The sequence below is a fragment of the Hipposideros armiger genome, unplaced genomic scaffold, assembly GCF_001890085.2.
Source record: "Hipposideros armiger isolate ML-2016 unplaced genomic scaffold, ASM189008v1 scaffold_1787, whole genome shotgun sequence".
Lineage (NCBI taxonomy): Eukaryota > Metazoa > Chordata > Mammalia > Chiroptera > Hipposideridae > Hipposideros > Hipposideros armiger.
In genome coordinates this window covers 13,252-34,365 of record NW_017733137.1, presented here as the reverse complement: position 1 = coordinate 34,365, position 21,114 = coordinate 13,252, and the positions used below count along the sequence as shown (strand labels likewise).

At 39.1% G+C, this 21,114-nt stretch overlaps 1 protein-coding gene and 1 pseudogene across 1 annotated transcript; both read left to right on the top strand.

The window, feature by feature from the left end:
• The first annotated feature begins 242 nt into the window (after window positions 1-242).
• On the top strand, window positions 243-988 carry LOC109378184 (olfactory receptor 7A10-like; annotated as a pseudogene).
• Window positions 989-11,033: 10,045 nt separating this feature from the next.
• Window positions 11,034-12,005, top strand: LOC109378182 (olfactory receptor 7A17-like). The gene has a single exon (XM_019634641.1). It carries the CDS (start codon window positions 11,034-11,036, stop codon window positions 12,003-12,005), a length of 972 nt encoding a protein of 323 aa, XP_019490186.1.
• Window positions 12,006-21,114: the final 9,109 nt, after the last annotated feature.

Here is a 21,114-nt window from a genome sequence, read left to right as displayed (position 1 = left end):
AAAACTGTAAAATACATGACACCTTTGGAAAGAAGTAGATTGGACAAATATTTCTAATTTGAGATGGCACAGCAAACCCCTAAAAGGAATCTGATCCATGCAAACATATTGCAATTAATCACTTGACTAAAATATATAAATTGTAACATTAGAGCCATATAAGTAAAGTGAATCTGTTTGGGCTCCATAGCTCAGGGGTTAGAGCACTGGTCTTGTAAAGTGAATCTGTTTGAAAATTACTCATGTATTTTCCTGTCTTGGAAGTCACCTCTTCCTCATGGAACCAGAGGAATATTACAAGAGTTTCAGAATTTCTTCTCCTGGGACTTTCAGAGGAGCCAGAACTGCGGCCCCTCATCTTTGGGCTTTTCCTCTCCATGTACCTGATCACTGTGTTGGGAAACCTGCTCATGATCCTGGTGGTCAGCTCAGACCCCCACCTCCACACACCCATGTACTTCTTCCTCTCCAACCTGTCCTTTGTGGACATCTGTTTCACCTCCAACACCATCCCCAAGATGCTGGTGATCATCCAGATACAGAGCAAATCATAACCTACAAAGGCTGCATCACATAGATGTATTTTTTTCACACTCTTTGCAGGTTTGGATGACTTCCTCCTGACCGTGATGGCCTATGACCACTTTGTGGCCATCTGTCACCCCCTGCACTACACGGTCATCATGCACCCCCGGCTCTGTGGGCTGCTGGTTCTGATATCCTGGATCATGTGTGTCTTGATTTCCTTGTTATATAGCTTATTGGTGCTGAGGTTGTCCTTCTGCACAGACTTGGAAACCCCCACTTTTTCTGTGAACTCAATCAGATGATCCAATTTGCCTTCTCTGACACCTTTGCTAATAATCTGGTGATGTATTTTGCAGCTGTGCTGCTCGGTGATGGTTCCCTGACTGGGATCTTTTACTCATACTCCAAAATCCTTTCCTGCATACGTGCAATGACGAGGTGCCCCCCGGCGGCCAGATGATGACTGGGCTTGAGAGCTGAGCTACCTGCGCCCTCCACAACTAAGACTGAAGGACAACACCTTGGCTGTTCTCCTTCCCCAATTCCCCAACACTGTTCCCCTTCCCCAATCCCTGTTAAAATTAAAAAAAAAAAAAGAATCACCTTATGTTCCAGCAATTCCACTTCTGTGCATTAATCCAAAGGAATCCAGAACACTAATTTGAAAAGATATATGCACTCCTATGGTCACCGGAGCATTAATTACAATAGCTAAGATATGTGAGAAACCTAAGTGTCATTCAATTGACGACTGGATACAGAAGATGTGATACATACAATCATAAGCAATGGATTATTGCTCAGCCATAAAAATGAATGAAATCTTACCATTTATGACAACATACATGGACTTTGAGGGTGCTATGCTAAGTGAAATAAGTCAACAGATTGAGAAAAAGCTCCAGAGATGGCAGTTTTACAGCTTATTTTTTCCCTTAGACTAGAAAGAGGAGACATAAGGAGGGTTACATGACATTCATTGGTGGAAGATGAGGGAAGTGAAAGAAAGAAAAGTGGGGAAATCTCTGAGATGGGATAAAAAGTAAAAAAGAGAAACACTTCTTTACATTGGAGGGTACAGGATAGTTAACATCTAAGCATGTAGAGATGGTAAGTGGGCAAAAAGATAACACTGTAGTCTCGTGCTCTGGTGCTAGGAGTGGTGCCTCCAATGGGTCTGGAAAAGAAGACTACTCTGTATGTCAACTACAAGTGAATATATACATATACATATAGTCACGGGACGTGGAGTATACTGTGGGAGTGGAATCAACGGATTTGTAATAGATATGTATGATATTGGGGGAAATAGGGCGGCGGATTGGGGGAGGGGGTTGTCACTTCAAGGGGTAAAAAGTATAACTATTGCACTGTGTTGGAAAGCTGAAACTAATTCTAAAAAATGTGTATTTCATAATAAAAAATAATTTAATAAAACATAATAGCAGAAAAAAGAAAAGACCACTCTGACATTTCAAAGGCATGTTATCTTAGATGCACAAAGACAATAGACAATTTCAAAGGTAAAGATTCACCTTTGTCTGAGATATCCCCTCGGGCAAGGGAAATAAAAGAACAAATTAACATATGGGATTACTTCAAATTTTAAAGTTTTTCACAGCAAAGGAAATCACCAATAAAACAAAAAGGCAGCCTACTGAATGGGAGAAGATATTTGCCAATGATATATCTGGTAAGGGGTTAATATCCACAATTTATAAAACACTCATTCAACTCAACACCAAAAAAACAAACAATCCAATTAAAAATGGGCAGAGGATATGAAGAGACATTTCTCTAAAAAGGACATACAGATGAGCAACAGGCATATGAAAAAATGTTCAACCTCACTAATCATTAGGAAAATGCAAATAAAAACCACATTGAGATACCACTAGACTCCGGTCAGAATGGCTATCATCAATAAATCAACAAACAACAAGTGCTGGCGAGGCTGTGGAGAAAAGGGAACCCTGCTGCACTGTTTGGACAGCAGATTGGTGCAACCATTACGGAAATCAATATGGAGGTATCTCAAAAAACTGAAAATGGAACTACCGTATGACCCAGCAATTCCACTCTTGGGTTTCTATCCAGAGAAACCCAAGACACTAATTCAAAAAAGTATATGTACCCCTATGTTTATTGCGACGCTATTCACAAGAGCCAAGACTTGGAAACAACCGAAATGCCCATCGGTAGATGACTGGCTTAAGAAACTGTGGTACAAATACACAATGGAGTATTACTCCGCTATAAAGAAGATTGAAATCGTAACATTTGGGACGATATGGATGGACTTAGAGACTAGTATGTTAAGTGAAATAAGTCAGTCGGAGAAAGACAAATACCATATGATTTCACTTATATGTGGAATCTAAAAAACTGAATGAACGAGGAAAGTAAACAGAAATGGTCTCAGAGATATAGAGGAACAACTGATGGCTGTTAGTTGGGAGGGGGTGGGGATGAGGGAGAAAGGGAAGGGGTTAGACAGCATAAATATGCAACTACTATATTGCCACAAGGACATGAAAGACAGTTCGAGGAATATAATTAATAATGTTGTAAATATTTTGTAGGGTGTCACGTGGTCACATGTCTTGCATCATGGATGGGGAAGAGGCTTGATCACTGCACTGTACACCTGAAGCTGATGTTGTATAATATTGTATGTCAACTATAAGTGAATATATATATTCATATATATATATGTATATATATATATATAGTCATGGGACATGGAGTATAGTGTGGGAGTGGAGTCAAGGGATTTGTAATAGATATGTATGATATTGGGGGGAAGTGGGGTGGCGGATTGGGGGAGGGGGGTTGTCACTTCGAGGGGTAAAATGTATAACTATTGCACTGTGTTGTACAGCTGAAACTAATTCTAAAAAATGTGTATTTCATAATAAAAAATAATTAATAAAAAAAAGATTGGCCTTTGTCAAGGAAGTTGTAGGCCTAGGACGTGCTACCCACCATGACCCACTTTTAGTCAGAAATTTTTATGTTCAGGTCACCCTGTGTGGTTACTTTGGTGTCCGGGTTTGTAAGGCCCGCCATGTTTGTTAGATTGAGTATGTGGCCCCTTTTTCGTCTACACCATACTGTTTTCATTACTATAGCTTTGTTACATAGTTCAAAATTAGGGAGTGTGATGTTTTCAGCTTTGTTTTGCTTTCGTAATATTGTCTTGGCTATTCAGGGTCTTTGTGGTTCCATGTAAATTATAGGACTGTTCTATTTCTGTGAAACATGATATTGGAATTTTGAGAGGGATTTCAGTGGATCTCTAAATTGCTTTGGGTATTGTTAAAAACAAAAATTGATCATGTGAATTTAGAGATCTAATTGGCTTTATTAAGGGATTGATGAATGAGGCAGCATACTATCCAGCAACCAGAAGGGAACTGATAGTGGTTGTACAAAATGGAAGGTCTTCATACAAAGAAGGGTGTGGCGAGGAGCTAGTAACAAAAGCAAATAAAAGATTAATTTTAGATGAGGATATTTACTTTTGCGGGGAAGAGAACAGCAAGGGTTTTATCCTGCAGGTCCCCTCTTTCTTCCATGGGGGATGGAGAGGGCCCATGTGATGGATTACCTTACGGTGCTTTCACAGAAAATTCCAGACTGGTTGATTTAGATTTTATTTTTAATAGAGGTTGAAACTGTCATTAGGTATGGGATTAAATCTGGGTTTGGCCTCATGGGCTTTTCGCACAAGTGATACCATTTTGGACCTATGATTTTCTTTTTAAGTGCAGTATGGATATTTTAACAATGTCAATTTTTCTAATCATTGAGCACAGAATATCTTTCCATATGTTTGTGTCTTCTGTAAAATGCATAAATTGGTGAAATAAAGGAGCTATACAGAAATTAAGAGTATATATTGTGTGAGTCTAAATATATATGTATATATACATATAAAATTATATATAAATGTATTTTTATATAATTATATATATTAACTATATAAATTTATTATTAATATATGTAATCCATATATAATTAGTTACTTTGTTATATGATTGTAAAAAATGTAATCCCTCTGTACCCATTTCCTCATTTCTGATGATGATATGGGATGATGAATCTAATTCAGGTGGATGCTATTAGGGATAAATAAAGTGTTTGTTAATATTGGTGACTCTAAGAACTCTATCATTGGTAAGGAGTGTATGTACACATACATATATGTGCATTTTTAAAAATTAAACTTTATTGGGATAACAATAGTTAGTAACGTTACATAGGTAACAAGTGTATAATTCTGTAATACATATAGCTGAAGGGGAGCAGAATTTGTCACCCTGAAATATATCAATTGGGTATAAGGATTATTTGAGGTTGGTTAATTTTAAGAAACAGCAGACTTGAGAGAAGCTCTGAAAACCAAGTACAAGTTACCCTTTGTAAGGGATATTTACATTTGTAAAGAAATCTTCTTTTTTGTGGGGTGTGTTCCACCACAAGTCAATGCTTTGAAGAGCCAAGGGACCTAGTCCAAGCAGATTTCTCAGTCTTAGACTTTGGAGAGAAGTCTAACTCAGGGTTGGGCTAAGGTGCTGGGAAGTGAGACCTCAGGCAGGTGGGAGAGTCAAGGAGAAGGAGTAACAGAAACAGAACTCGCTTGACTTCTCATTATTCCCTTGTGAAAAGAGAATCAGCAGGAAAAATTTCCATTCTGTCCACATCAGTGTCCCACAGGGAAATCCGGTGCCCAGAGGTGGCTGTTATAATGGAAGCAGTGCCTAATGAGCAGGTAAAAGGAGCTGAAAATATCTCCTCCGCTGCGTATGCAAGCCTGGGCTTTACAGGGCATGTGTGTTGCTTCTGGATTCCTAAGCCTGGTGGGGACCAATGCGTCACTCCTTCCTGCTGTCTTGTCTGGAGACAGAGCTTCAGTTTCCATCACCTACCATCCAGGGAAGAATTCAGACTTCTACGCAGAGCCCTCCCTCTCAGAGACCCCATCCAGGTGAGTCAGATAACCCAGCAGGTACTGAAGGAAAGGTTCAGAAGGATGGAATATGAGAACATTCACCTGAGGTCACCTGAGAGCCTAACCAGCCTAGCCCAGAGTTCAGAGATGGCCATCTTTGTTTGCTACTCAGACTAATTAAATTTTTTAATACAATTTCTCTTAAAGAAATTTTTATTACATTTATTGGGGTGACATTGGTTTGTAAAATTATATAGGGTTCAAGTGTACAATTCCATAATACATCATGTATGTATTGCATTGTGTGTTTTTTACTGAAAATCAATTCTCCTTCCATCATCATATATTTGATTCCCTTTACCTACTTCTACCACCCCTCCTCTCTCCTTACCCTTTGGTAACCACTAAGTTGTTGTCTGTGTCAATCAGTTTTTGTCTCTTGGTTTGTTTGTCTTGTTCATTTGTTGCTTTCAGTTTTATATCCCACATGGGAGTGAAATCATATGGTTCTCCACTTTTTCTGTCTGGCTTATTTCGCTTAGCATGATAATCTCAAGATACATCCATGTTTTTGCAAATAGCAGTATTTCATATTTTCTTATGGCCGAGTGATATTCCATTGAGTATTATGTACCTCGTCTTCTTTATGCTATCATGTATCAAAGGACACTTCTGTAGTTTCCATGTCATGGCCACATTGAATAATACTGCAATGAATGTAGGAGTACATATATCTTTACAGATAAATGTTTCAGATTTTTTGGGTAGATACCCACCAATTAATTTTTGTATTATGTTAAATTAAAGTTTTTTCCACTAACTTTACTGTTTGGCATTCAAATCCTTTATATAGATGTGTTTGGGGGAATGTATGAGAGATGTAAATTTTGTGTAGTCAATTCTATCAGCCTGTCATATTGTGTTGCTCCTGTCCCCATTATGTTTAAATGTAAAAACATACAATCCTCTCCCATCATGTGAATGACATTTTTTTGGCATTCATTAATGATTGCCTCTATTTTTTTCCTAAGTATATTTGAATCCATTTATGGTGTTACAGGTAGAACTTAAAACAGTACATATGGCTTTCTCCATTGCTTCTCAAAGGGGTATTTTTATGGCTTTTATTCCAGGTCTTTGCCCATTTATATGAATTAGAGGCCCATACTGATGTGATTAAAATGTTGTATTTGATATCTTTCCTTTTAGGATTAGTCTGACACTTTTATTCAATTCACTATATACAGATACTTGAATACACTTATTTAACCTGGTTTTATTTCCTTACTAATTCTTTTCATTTTATGAGATTTCTATTTCTTAACATTTTTTTCTTATAAATGCATACCTGGGTGAAACCACATAAGTGAACAAAATGAGCATGGTCTCTGTTATTTGATCTCACATTATAATGGAGAAGTCCAAATACAGTGAAATAGTTGTGGTATGACATCATGTCCTCAGTGATAAAAGGGAATCGATCAATAGTTGTGGCCTAAAGTGGAGCTTATAGAATATGTCTGGGGAGGACATTGCATATTGGACAAGAAACAGAACCAAGACAAGTGTACCCATCAGATGTGACACAAAAGAGGTCAAAACTCAAAGCCCGAGAATAGCAAAGGAAAGAATTCCACACAGAAAAGTGAGAGAAGGGCCAGCCTCATCCACTACTGGGCTGTATAAAAACAAGGTGATCAAATAAACACGGAATAGGAGCAGGAATAACAATTAGATCAGGGACTGAGGTGGACTCCTTGATGAGGCCGTGGAGCAGGAAAGGTCCTGTCACAGTGTGTGGTCCCTTGAGTCTGAGGTAACTTGATCACCCATGCTGGCTGTCTCTTCCCTCCACATGGCTCTCTGCTGGGGCTCCTCATTTTATTGCTTTTCCCTCATTGGCAGAAAGTGACCATTTAAAATTAATCTTGCATTTATTGCAGTGGATTTCTGGTTATTTTGACTGTGTCCCTAAGTAAGATATTCTTTTTACATTGTGACCTAGCATATCTACACACAAAATGGCAAAACACACACACACACACACACACACACACACACACACATGACCGAACAAAGAGACCATGAAATGATTATTTACTCTTATGTACCTTCCCTTTGTATATACAGATTTTTTCTTTTGTGCCTTATTGATTCTATTCCATTTAATTCTAACAGGCCATAGTCTGACTTCTTAATGTGTCCAGACCTCAGATTATGGAAAACATTCCTCTAGCATGTTCTCCATACCTAGGTTAGTATTTCCTCCTTCTCTTTTCTCTCTCATCATTGGCAATTTCTGTGAGAATATGTTCTCTCCATCATAGAAGACATATTTATTCAGCTACTGTTCCCATCCAAACCAAGTCTAGCAGGCAAAAAAAGACATTGAATTAAATAAAAATTACACCATGGGCACTCTAACACCTAAATTACGTGCTTGAGAATGTGCATTATCTCAGGAAAACTGTGATAATGTTAAGGGGAAAAAAAGGCTCATGAAGGAGAGGATCGAGCCATTTTGAAAAGAGGGAGTTTGGAGGATGGGAAAGGGGGTAGAAAATTCCAGAAAAACCAGTGGGGAGACTGCAAGCAAAGAATAGCGGTGTGCACAAGCTCTGAGCCTTGAAGCTGTAGTGTCAGGTGAAGGTGAGGATCAAGTTCAATGTTTGGGAGATCAGTGTGAGTCAGGGCAGGGCCCTGTGAGGGTGAAGCTGGCAGCAAGGTCACAGAGACTTGAGCCTCCTGTGTGAAGCTACAGAATTTTGGCTTCTATCTCCATTGGAGAGTCACTAGGGGGATAAAAATCAGGGAGTTCCATGATCAGCTTTGTAATGTACTGAGCTCTCCATGAGTCAATGCGAATATTTGGCTAAAGGGGTTCCAGCCTGTGCTAGATGGGAGATGACAAGGAACTGAAATGAGGCTGTGGAATTGGCCCCAAGAGATGAGGAAGCATTGGAGACATTTGAGAGGTAGAAGAAAATAATCAACCTCATCTCATCACCAGAGAAAGCCATTCACTTACCAAGAGGAAGGACCTGGGCTAAGCATTTCACATACATTGTTCAAATCTGTCACCACTCTGATGGACACCACTCTGCACTATTTGGGTGAGGATGTTAGTATTTAGAATGGTCCGGGTGTCTCTCCTGGTTCAAAATGCTAAGAGGGGGTATATCCCAGAATCAAAACCCGTTGGGTTTTTACTTGTTTTTTGAGAAATCAGCTGTGTTTTATTAAGCCAGATGTTAAAGAGATGTGCAGAAATGTCAAATAATGATACTCTCTTTCATATAAGTTTTTGTTTGGAAAAATATGGTTATTTTTTATTAAAATATATTAAACACTTCATGGGTTTATTGTTATTTTAAAATGAATCAATAATGTTTTTAATTTCTTGGTTTTATTTTCTTTTTTAAAGATTTTTATCAAAATATACCTATCATACAGTGTTTTATATCAGTTTTAGGTTACACCATAGTTATTCAACACTTATATACCTAAAGAAGTGATCACCATAGTAAGTCCAGCAATGATCTGACACTGTACCATGGTATCACAATATTAGTGACTATATTTCCCCTGCCGTACATCACATCCCCATGACTTACTTGTTTCGTATGTGGAAATTTGAACCTCTTATTCCCCTTCAGCTATTCCTCCTCACTTTTCTATTTTTCAATTACAGTTTAAATTCAATATTATTTTATATTAGTTTCAGGTGTACAGTGTAGTGGTTACACATTTATATAATTTAAGAAGTGATCCCCCTGACTAGTCTAGTACCCACCTGGCACTATACATACTTATTATCATATTATTGAGTATATTCCCTATGCTTTAATTTACATCCCATGACTATTTTGTAACTACCAATTTGTACTTCTTAATCCCTTCTCCTTTTTTCCCAACGCCTAATCTCCCTCCCATCTGGTAGCCATCAGCTTGCAAAACACGGTTTTCTGATTCCAAAAGTTTTGCATCGAATGTCATTTACAAAAGTCTGTCCCAGTTTCAGCTTTAAAAATACCCTGCTTTTCATGCACATTGTATATTTTCTTTTGGAAATTGCAGGTTTATTCCCTTTGCACATTTTTCTAGGGGGATGTTCTATTTGTAAGGTGTCTTGACAACATGAAGATATTGTTCTTTTCTCTTTTAAATGAACTGCGATTTGCTATTTCATTGGTTATTGTGGACATTGAGGCACTGTACCTGCAGCTGGCATGTTGCCAAAACCAAGGAAGTTTTCTTCATCACGCTGGGACCACTGTGGATTATTAGATTCTCTCTCGCTCTCTCTCTCTCTCTCTCTCTCTCTCTCTCTCTCTCTCTCTCTCTCCCTCTCTCTCTCCATTTTATCTCTCCATTGAACTGATTTTTTTAAACATAGGGCAGAAAATGGCATAGCCAAGTTTTTACATGTTCATTTGAGGCTTACCAACTGGAATTTGCGTGTTCTTTCTATATTCTCTAAGGGAAAGGTAATCTGATGTTGACAGCATGCCTTGTATATGTTCTTTCCTAATTATTTTGATTGGAGTTTAGTAGAGCCTGGTAGTAACATGGTCCCAGGAGGTTATAGTGTGAGTGTGTGTGCATGTGTGTGAGTGTGTGTGTGGTTTATGGAGCATGAGCAGTTCTCAGGGCAGGGGTACTAGCTCATATACTCCAAAATGTGTCCCTTAAAATACCAATGCCAGAATGTTAACCAATAGATGGAAGTAAAGAAGAGATCACTTCTAATCACTGGAGTCCTTGGAAACAAAATTAAAACAGTGGAAGAAAAAACATGTAACTGATGGGCTGCCTGTGTCTTGAAGTTTCATCTGTAGCAGACAGGCCTTCTCATTCCTCAGCACTCTCTGACACCATCTCTATCACTCTCCTTCCTGATTCCCCTCACCACATGGCTGCTTTGTGAGACTTGATTATTTGAACCGAGTGCCAACCTCAGGCCTCTGCACTGGCTCTTTCCTATGCAGGCGACACACTTCCCAGATGCCTTCATGTCTTCCCTTTGTCTTCCTTCAGGTATCTGTTAAATGGCACATTCTTTGCAGGTCTTTCTCGATTCCCAGTAAGAATAATATGCTCATCCACTGTCTGTTATACCTCCTTTTTCTTCAAAGCACCTCCATAGACTGAGATGATATATGATGTTTTACTTGCTTATAGTCTTCCTCCCTTATCAAATTAAAGGAAGTGTTGCTTCTCAGCACCCTACAATCCTTGATTGGAAAATGGTCAGAACTCAGCATATATTATTCAAATGAGTGAACAAATTTCTCATCAATCCTGCAAAAGACATGATTTACTGGGCAAAATGCTGAGAGTGGAACAGGTATTCCTAATCAGAGATGTAATGGGGATTTCTTAAACGGGATCGAATCTCTACAAAACCATGTATACATACATACATATATATATATATATATATATGTATTTGACTACAAAGTATAAATTGTAACTTTTCAACATGCCGGCAGTGTCCATGTGTGAAGATTAATCTTGTTATTTCTTCATTCCTAGTCATCACCTCTACCTCATGGAACCAGGCAATGGTACGCGAATTTCAGAATTTCTTCTCCTGGGACTTTCAGAGGAACCAGAACTGCAGTCCCTCATCTTTGGGCTTTTCCTCTCCATGTACCTGATCACCGTGTTCGGAAACCTGCTCATCACCCTGGCCGTCAGCTCAGACCCCCACCTCCACACGCCCATGTACTTCTTCCTCTCCAACCTGTCCTTTGTGGACATCTGTTTCACCTCCACCACCGTCCCCAAGATGTTAGTGAACATCCAGATACAGAGCAAAGTCATAACCTATGAAGGCTGCATCACACAGATATATTTTTTCACACACTTTGGAGTGTTGGATGTCTGTCTCCTGACCATGATGGCCTATGACCGCTTCGTGGCCATCTGTCACCCCCTGCACTACACAGCCATCATGCACCCCCGGCTCTGTGGGCTGCTGGTTCTGGCATCCTGGATCATCAGTGTCCCGATTTCCTTGTTACAAAGCTTAATGGTGCTGAATCTGTCCTACTGTACAGACGTCGAAATCCCCCACTTCTTCTGTGAATTCAATCAGGTCACCCAACTTGCCTGTTCTGATACCTTTCCTAACAACATGGTGATGTATTTTACATCTGTCTTACTGGCTGGTGGTCCCCTCACTGGGATCCTGTACTCTTACTCTAAGATAGTATCCTGTATACGTGCAATGTCATCTGCTCAGGGGAAGTATAAAGCATTTTCTACCTGTGCGTCTCACCTCTCGGTTGTCTCCTTATTTTATTCTACTGGTCTAGGAGTGTACCTCAGCTCTGCTGTGACCCACAGCTCACAGTCAAGTGCAACAGCCTCAGTGATATATTCCATCGTTACACCCATGCTGAACCCCTTCATCTACAGTCTCAGGAACAAAGACATAAAGGGGGCTCTGAATAGATTTTTTGAATGGCAGGTACAAAAAGGACAATTACTCTGGGGCAGAAAAACTTCCCATGATTGAAGAGCTAAAATCTTTGGAGCTAGAAAATGTGGAAGTAGAATGTGCCTCTTCTATTTATTTACCGGAATTTTCATTTATTTGAATTCAATTTCCTTTTTTTTTTTTTTTGGTGGGTCATATTTTTGCCACCACTTTTTTTTTTGGCTCTCTTTCTCTTTCTTTCTTTCTTTCTTTCTTTCTTTCTTTCTTTCTTTCTTTCTTTCTTTCTTTCTTTCTTTCATATTAGTTTCAGGTATACAAAACAATGCTATCGTTATACTTTTCACTCCTCACAAAGTGACAACACCTCTCCCTCAACACCGCCCCCCTCCTTATCATACATATCTATTACAATTCCAGTGACTCCACTACCCACACTATATTCAACATCCCGTGACTACATATGAATATATATATATATATATATTAAATTATATTTGACATACAATATTATTCAATGTCAGCTTCAGGTGTACAATGTAGTGATCAAGCCTCTACACCATCCATGAAGTGGTGTCCCTAACAAGACATGCGACCAACTGACACCCTACAAAATATTTACAACATTATGTATTATATTCCCCAAAATGTCTTTCATATCCCTGTGGCAATATTGTAGTTACCAATTTATGATATCTAACCCCTTCCCTTTATCCCTCATCCCCACACCCTCCCATCTAGCAACCATCAGTTTTTCCTCTATATCTCTGAGACTATTTCTGTTTACTTTGCTCATTTATTCAGTTCTTGAGATTCCGAATATAAGTGAGATCATATGGTATTTGTCTTTCTCCGACTGACTTATTCACTTAACATAATGTTCTCTAGATCCATCCATATCATTGTGAATGGTAAGATTTCATTCTTCTTTATAGCTGAGTAATACTTCGTTATATAAGTGTACCACCCTTTCTTAATCCAGTCATCTACCAATGGGCATTTCAGTTTTTTCCAAGTCTTGGCTATTGTAAATAGCGCTGAAATGAACATAGGGTGCATATATATTTTCGAATTAGTGTCTTGGGTTTCTCTGGATAGATACCCAAGAGTGGAATTGCTGCATCATACGGTAGCTCCGTTTTCATTTTTTTGAGATACCTCCATACTCACTTCCATAATGGCTGCACCAATCTGCAGTTCCACCAACAGTGCACCAGAGTTCCCTTTTCTCCACAACCTTGCCGACACTTGGTGTGTGTTCATTTATTAATGATACCCATTCTGACTGGAGTGAGGTAGTATCTCATTGTGGTTTTTATTTGCATTTCTCTAATGATTATGAAGTTGAACATTTTTTCAGATGCTTGTTGGCCACCTGTATAGTCTTCTTTAGAGAAATGTCTCTTCATATCCTCTCCCCATTTTTTAATTGGATTGTTTGTTTTTTTGGTGTTGAGTTGAATGAGTGTTTTATAAATTTTGGATATTAACCCCTTATCAGATATATCATTGGCAAATATCTTCTCCCGTTCAGTAGGCTGCCTTTTTGTTTTACTGATGGTTTTCTTTGCTGTGAAAAAACTTTAAAGTTTGATGTAATCCCATATGTTTATTTTTTCTTTTACTTCCCTTGCCCATGGGGATATATCAGTAAAATTGTTGCTTAGGGTAATGTCTGCAAATTTACTCCCTATATTTTCTTCTAGGAGTCGTATGGTTTCAGGTCTTACATTTAAGTCTTTAATCTGTTTTGAATTTGTTCTTGTATATGGTGTAAGGAGGTTGTCCATTTTCATTTTTTTGCATGTGTCAGCCCAATTTTCCCAGCACCATTTATTAAATAGACTATCTTTACTGCAATGTAAATTCTTGCTTTCATTGTCATAGATTAAATGACCATATATGGATGGATTTATTTCTGGGCTGTCTATTCTGTTCCATTGATCGATGTGTCTGTTTTTATGTCAGTACCATACTGTTTTGATTATGATAGCCTTGTAGTATGATTTGATGTTGGGTAGCATGATAACTCCCACTTTGTTCTTATTTCTCAAGATTGCTGTGGCTATTCAGGGTCTTTCATGGTTCCATATAAATTTTAGGATTATGTGTTCTATTTCTGAGAAAAAATGTCTTTGATAGTTTGATAGAAATTGCATTAAATCTATATACTGTCTTAGGTAGCATGGACATTATAACTATTTTAATTTTCCCTATCCATGAGCACACTGAGAGCTCTACGACCAGAAGGCTCGATATGTGTCTTAAGGCACTCTTTCCGCTGGGGGCTGTGTGGAGTGTGAGATTTCCGATTGCTAAAAGCCCAGCAGTGCCTGTGCCACACCCTGCTAGAGTCCAGCAAGTGACTCAGCAGCTGAAGTTGCCCTGCCAGTGGCCAAGCTGTGCAGGAAAGGTGGAGACAGGGTAAGCAGCCCCACAATTTTTGCAGCCTCTTCCCTAGCTGAGTTTTTCCATTTCCTGGGAGTAGGAGCACGTCTGTAATCTGACACTAGTCCTCCATTCAGGGATCAGCTTAAAACTCTGGAATGGCTAGGCTAGGGTTTCTGAGGGAGGGTGGGAGTGGGGTCTTCTTTATGGAGTTGTTTTTGCTTTCTGTCTATGAGAGCCCTGCCAGAGTTTTGAGCTGAGGCTTCTGCATCAGACGCTGTGCACCGCCGTGCTCTTGCTAAATTCTCCACGAAACTGTGGGGTGCAGGGTATGGGCCTGTCGCCTTGCCACTGTAAATTCTCTCTGATCTGCTTCCTGGGGCCCCGCATCTCCGCAGACACGGATGCAGGCTGCATCTCCCACGCCTCCCTTCCCTCTTCCCCCACTGACCCTGTTTGCCCACCCTCAAGTAATCGTCCTGCGAGCCACTCAGCTGTTCTGTGTGATAAGCAGAGGTTCCCTTGATGTGTTACAGCTGTTCATTTTGCGGTAATTTCCAGGGGAGAACTCAGGGAGCCCTTCTCACTGCCGCCATTTCTATGACCTAATGCTGAAAAATATTTCTAAATAAAATTATTTTTATAAGTTCTTGCAGTTTCTGAAATGACATGGTTTCTAAATCACCAGTGTTTTGATTAATATTTAAAGGAATTGATAATTATTCCTCAATTAAAAAATATATGAAAGAAATAATGTTTTAATCTGTTGGCAACTTCACTTATTTGATAGTCTTCTGTGTGCTCAGCTGTGAAATATAGATAATAATAGTTTTTATTCCACAAATATTTTGTAAAGATTGAATGAGAAAATCATTAAAAAATACCTGTTGGTGTGTGACATTTTTTATGTCCCAGTAAATGTTAGCTCTTATTATTCTGCTCAAGAGATGAGCAAGTATACATAGGTGGTAATCAGCTTGCTTTCCAGAAATTAGTGTAGGAATTTGGTAGCATATCAACTGGCCCTGGTATGAGACTATGAAAACAACCAAATCGCTTACTCCTTCAGTTTGCAGAATTACCTTTTAAGAGAAGCAGTTACATGTGCAGGTTGGCACCAAGCAGTACAATAGAAAGAACAGACCTGGAAGACAGACCTGAGTTACAATCCAGGTGCGTGTGGTATGTGGTGAGAGCAGTGCAGGGCCACCATCTTCACGGGTGTGCCCACCTGTCCACCAGGAGTCTGTGAGCTATATAAGAGTGTGAAAGTGTGTAAGGTTCCTGGAATATAGTTAGGCACAAATAAATGGTGCTAAGATGATTAGAGAAGGTTTTACAAAAATAACTCATACTAGGGAATTAAGTGAAAAGCAACCTCATGCTATGTTCTAGATTCACAGCTTAGAAAACGCATTCTGCTAGACATTGTTCTCTAGAGTCTTGGACAGCAGCTCCCTGTTTAGTCATCAGGGGACCCTGCAAAACTTTTAATTATCTGTGAAACATTGTTAAGCTTATTGTATTATGTTTGCAAAAGCAGGAGATGAGGCACATTGAAACAAAACAAAAAGATACCATGTCCTCAAACCCTTACTTCACCAGAAAGCTAAATTACCCGGAAGAACCTTTTCTGAAACTTCTAGCTGTTCTTGTTTTATTGAAATTTAAACATGAGGCTTGACAATAACTTTACTGGATGGTGCCAGAGCACAAGCCATTTTTAGAAAAACATTATTAATATTTTAAGCTTCTTTATAAAACCATTGAAGCCTGCATAAAGACTGCTATGTGAATAATTAGGCAGCATTATGCATTTAGCACAAAAAGCATATGGGGGGGTGAAAACAAATTGTATGTATGTAAAGAAATGTTATCTATGTATTAGTTTTCGAAGTTGAATTAAATTACGGTAGCAATGTGTAGTATGACGTTCCCTCAAAAAATGGCGTTAATCAAATGAATGCTAGCATCATTCATTGTATTACAATTTTAATACGGTTTTTCCTTTCTTAAATGTGTATACTTCTTTTGGCACCCTCTGTATGTCCACAAACTGGTGTGTAGATAAACAAAATGTGATATATCCATACAGTCAAATACTATTTAGCAATAAATAATAAATAGGAAAGAAACAGTAAAAAACAAAAGAAAACCAAAATGAAACAAATAACAAACAAAAACCAAAAACCACTGAAGCCCACAGGATATGCCAGTGGTGTCACAATGTTTTCAACTTTTGTATTATGAAAAATATTAAACATAGAGAAAAAGTGAATACTAGTACAGTGATCACCTACATGTTCTTTACATACATTTAACACATGACATTGTAATATTTGCTTTGTATTCTTTTCTGCTAGGAAGCGTTTGAAAGCACACAGTATGACACTTCATTAAAATACTACGCATGCATTGTTTTGTATCAACTTTCCTCTGTTAGCACTATTGCACTTAGGAACATCGGCAAGAAATTCTTGATATTTAATATTTAGTTCACATTCAAATTCCCTCTGGGGAAAGTTTTGAGCCAAAGGTCAGTCCCCGCACTGGTATAATTGCATATCATATAAAAACAATTATCACAAGAGATCTAAACCAACATTTGACTTGTGAACAGTACTGAAGAAATACATGGGGTTACTGCCCTCAAATTGCTCTAAGGAGCTCTGATGAGACAAAAATACCAGTGTGTGACCCTGAGATGAGAAATGGGCCTCAACAGATTGTAAGCCCAAAGTAAAACGTGATCAGTAGTGGGTCAACATGTGGTTCTCCGTGTCTTCTCGCATCATCAGCAAGAGGGCATTTGGGACTAAATAGGCTGAATGGGTGAATGCCACCAATATGGAGTAACATTTACACTTGAGTTATATGTGCCTCATGTCTTTTTGCATGACACTTAGTAAATGGTGAGTGAAAACACAGCACCCGTTTTCAGAAGGGTCAATGTGGAGCTGCAAGGAGAGCAAGAATGTTCCTGAAATAATGAAATTGGAGGAGAGGGCTCAGTGACATAGGGTTGAGGTGGTGGAGAAACAGCCCAGCAGACACCTGGGGATTTTCAAAGAAATATGAGGCAAAGCTGTCCAAACAGAACTTTCTGCAAAGAAGATATTCTCTGTCTGCTCTGTCTAATGTGGTAGCTGCTCTATTGAACACTTGAGGCTAGTATGAGTGGGGAATGAAATTTCAAATTTTATTTAATTTGAATTATAATTTTCAAATAGTCTCACGTAACTAGTTGCTACTGTGTTGGACAATGCAGCTCTTAGTTCCCAAACAAATGTCCCTCAGGCCACTGAAATCCAAGAGGATTTCAGCAAGATTCACGGCATTCACCAGACCAGCAGTAATAATGGGGGACCATTGAGCCAAATTTGGTTCAGCTTCTATTTCTTGCTGACTCCATTTCTCTAATACAAGTTCTGTTTTTGAAGATGTGCGTCTTCTGTACAATGCTCGTAGACAAAATTATGAGAGCTGTTTTAAGGAAATAGAGAAAAGATGAAAACTTCATCTTACGGGAAAAACCTCTTTCCTACTTCATTTTGCCTTTTCAGGAGGCTAGTAACTTGTATGTTGAATTTTTTAAAAATCGCCAGGTTTATCACCTTTTAAAGCTTCTAACATGCATATTGTATAATTCTAATACAAGGTCTGGGAACAGGATACTTGCAGATTCATGGACTGATGTCCTATAAATTCAGGGAGATCACAACATATAGAAATAAAACTAAAAACGGAATTCTAAACTGGTCATTTGGGATTAGAGAATCCTTAGGAAAAATTGCCTTTCTGTTTATTCCAGAGGCCCTGGGGGAGAATCTTGTGCTTAGCAGTTGGAATAAGAAGAGGGAAATGTGCCTGATGAGCAGATACAGAGAGCGCTGTAACGCCTCCTCTGTGAGTCCCTCAGCTTGGACCACGTTTGTGCCCAGGACCTGGGTGTTGCTGTTGAGTCCTCAGCTGGCTGTGAACTGATGCTTCACTCCTTCCTGCTGTCTCGTGTGGGGCCAGAGCTTCAGTCTCCATCATGAACCTTCCAGGGAGTAATTCAGACTTCCACACAGAGGCCTCCCTCTCAGAGACCCCATCCAGGTGAGCCTGAGAGCCCAGCAGGTACTGAAGGAAAGGGTCAGAGAGGAAGGAATCTGAGGACTCTTCCCTGAGTCCCTGCGACCCTAATCAGCCCAGAGACTAGAGACCACCGTGTCTGTGTTCTTGGTTAAGTAATTGATTTATAATTTATTTAATATACTAATAAGGATGCTTTAATCTGCACTACAGGAGCCATAGTTAACAATTAAGTTATTAAAACAATTAAATGCTGCATGGATGCAGCATTAGGTGGCTCTGTAGAATGAGTGAGATGCATGAAATGGTTGCAGTACAATGAAAACACATCTGATGAGTTCTGCTGTCGGGGAATTAAAAAAATTGTGTTAGTTGTGGAGCCAGTGCAGTGAAGTGAGAGCATTAGTATGAAATTTCTGAGATGAGGTGTATTTGAGCATGTTGTGTGTTCACTGAAAAGATCCAGGCCAGTGGAGGAAGAAACTACCTGCAACAGACATTCGTGAGACATACATGGCAGTATCTTCCCTCATGTGGGGCATTTACATGAAAAATTATTTAATAAGTCTAAAGAGGAATACTAAATAGTTTTACTTTGAATTATTTCATTCCTGGAGAGGTTGCATGTATTTTGAATTTGAACTTGTTTACTTTCTCTATTGGAACAGGTAGTAGGGATTCCTACCCCACACTCAGCCTTTCCCCCGGTAGTCATTGATGTCTATATTTTTAATGAGAAATTCTGTCATGCACTGGGGAGTACAAATTGAGGATTGAACGACTTCTAGGCAAAGAGTATACAGTGCTGAGAACAAAACACTTTGGCGATGGAAAAATTAAGGTCACCCATTGTACCTTAAATCTTAAGGCCACAAATGCATCGTAGCCAGCCCACATTTACATTTATGAAATGAGGACTTCACTGTACCAGCTAAAGGGGTGGAACTTGATTTAAAATATCTTTTCTGTTTCATGTGGGTTTTCAAAGTAAAATGCCCTTACCCCGGGGAAGATAATGAATGAATGGAGAGGCTTCAGCTCAATTTCCTCAGCAAATTTTATTGAATAAATGTCTTTATTAGACTCTATTGATGCTGTAAAATATTCCAATACTAGCTGATTAAAACAAACATTTGCCATACAGTTCTGGAAGTCAGAAGCCCAAAATGAGTCTCATGATCTAACATCAAGACGTCGCAGAGTACGGTTTTTCTCGAGACTCAGGTGGAATTCTGTTTCCCTTCCTATTTTGGTTTGTATTCTGCCCACCTGCCTTCCTTGGCTCATGGCCATTCCTCCGTCTTCATAGCCAGCAGTTTAGCTTCTTCATCTTGTCTCGCTTCTACATCTAGAGGACCTTTGTGGTTACCTTAGTACCACCAGAATGATCCTGCTTCATCTTCTTAAAGTCAGCTGACCAGCAAGCCTGTCCCATTTTCTACCTTAATCCTCCCTTGCTATAAAAAGATCCAATGCATAGGCACTGGGGAAAGGGTGTGGACATATTTTGGAGGCCCTTATTCTGCTCACTACAATGTCTCTTAAAAGTATATTATTATGTGTCGCTAATGGGCCCTTATATAGGAAAAATGAACACAAAATTTATCACAGTTTCTAGAATGAGTGAATACACAATAGCTTTATAAATACATGTAAAGATGATTATTGTTTCAGAAGACCTGAAACTGCCTACACCTGACTCTGACATAAGACCTCAGCCTTGGTATTCGGACTGTGGTCCACAGACCAGGACCTGCAGCATCAACACCCCCTGGGAGCTTGTTAGAAATGCAGCCTCTCTGAGCCCCCCAGGACCTGCTGAGTCAGATTCTGCATTTCTGGTTGGATCCTTGTTGATTTGTAGACACACTCAAGTTGAAGTGCTGGTCTTGACCAGGTTTTGTCACCTTCTCACTGTTGACCTTGGGGGTTGAATAATAATTGGGTGGGGGTGCTTTCCTGTGGATTGTAGCTGTTTTGCTTATTCCTTTAGGCAATGCCAGACACCCCAGGCACAAAAACATTTTCGGGTGAGAAACACTGCTGAGAAGCAACCTGAAAAAATTATAATTAGTGCCCATTAGATACTCCAATATTTACTTTGGACAGATAATTAAACCAATTCTGATCTACCCTAGACCTTTGCACTGGCCATTCCTTCTTCCAGGACACCATTGCCCATATTACTTTGCCTCTCCCTCCCTTTCTTCACTGAGGTCTCTGTTCAAATGTCACCTTGTTTGCAGGTCTTGACTAAACACCCATGGAAAAAAGAACACACTAGTCACTGTCTTTTTTAGACTTGCTTTCCTTTTCTTCATATGACCAGTCACCTTGTGAAATGTTATATATTTTTATTATTAGCTTGCATATTTTTTATTCATCATTGAGTTGTATGAACTTCTGTTTTTCACCTCTATAATACTCACAGACTAGACAGCTCCTGAAACATGGTAAACACTCAATTTATATTCCCGAAATACATGAAGAATTTCTCATGAAAACTGTAAAATACGTGAACTGCTTGGAAAGAAACAGATTGGGCCAAAAATTCCTAATCTGAGATGGCATAGCAAACCTCTAGAAAAAAACCAATGCATTCAAAAATATTGAAATTAATCCCTTGGCTGCAAAACATAAATTGTAGCATTATGATTTAAGTCAATTTGTATGAAAATTAGTCATATTATTTTCCTGTCTTGGAAGTCACCTCTTCTTCATGGAA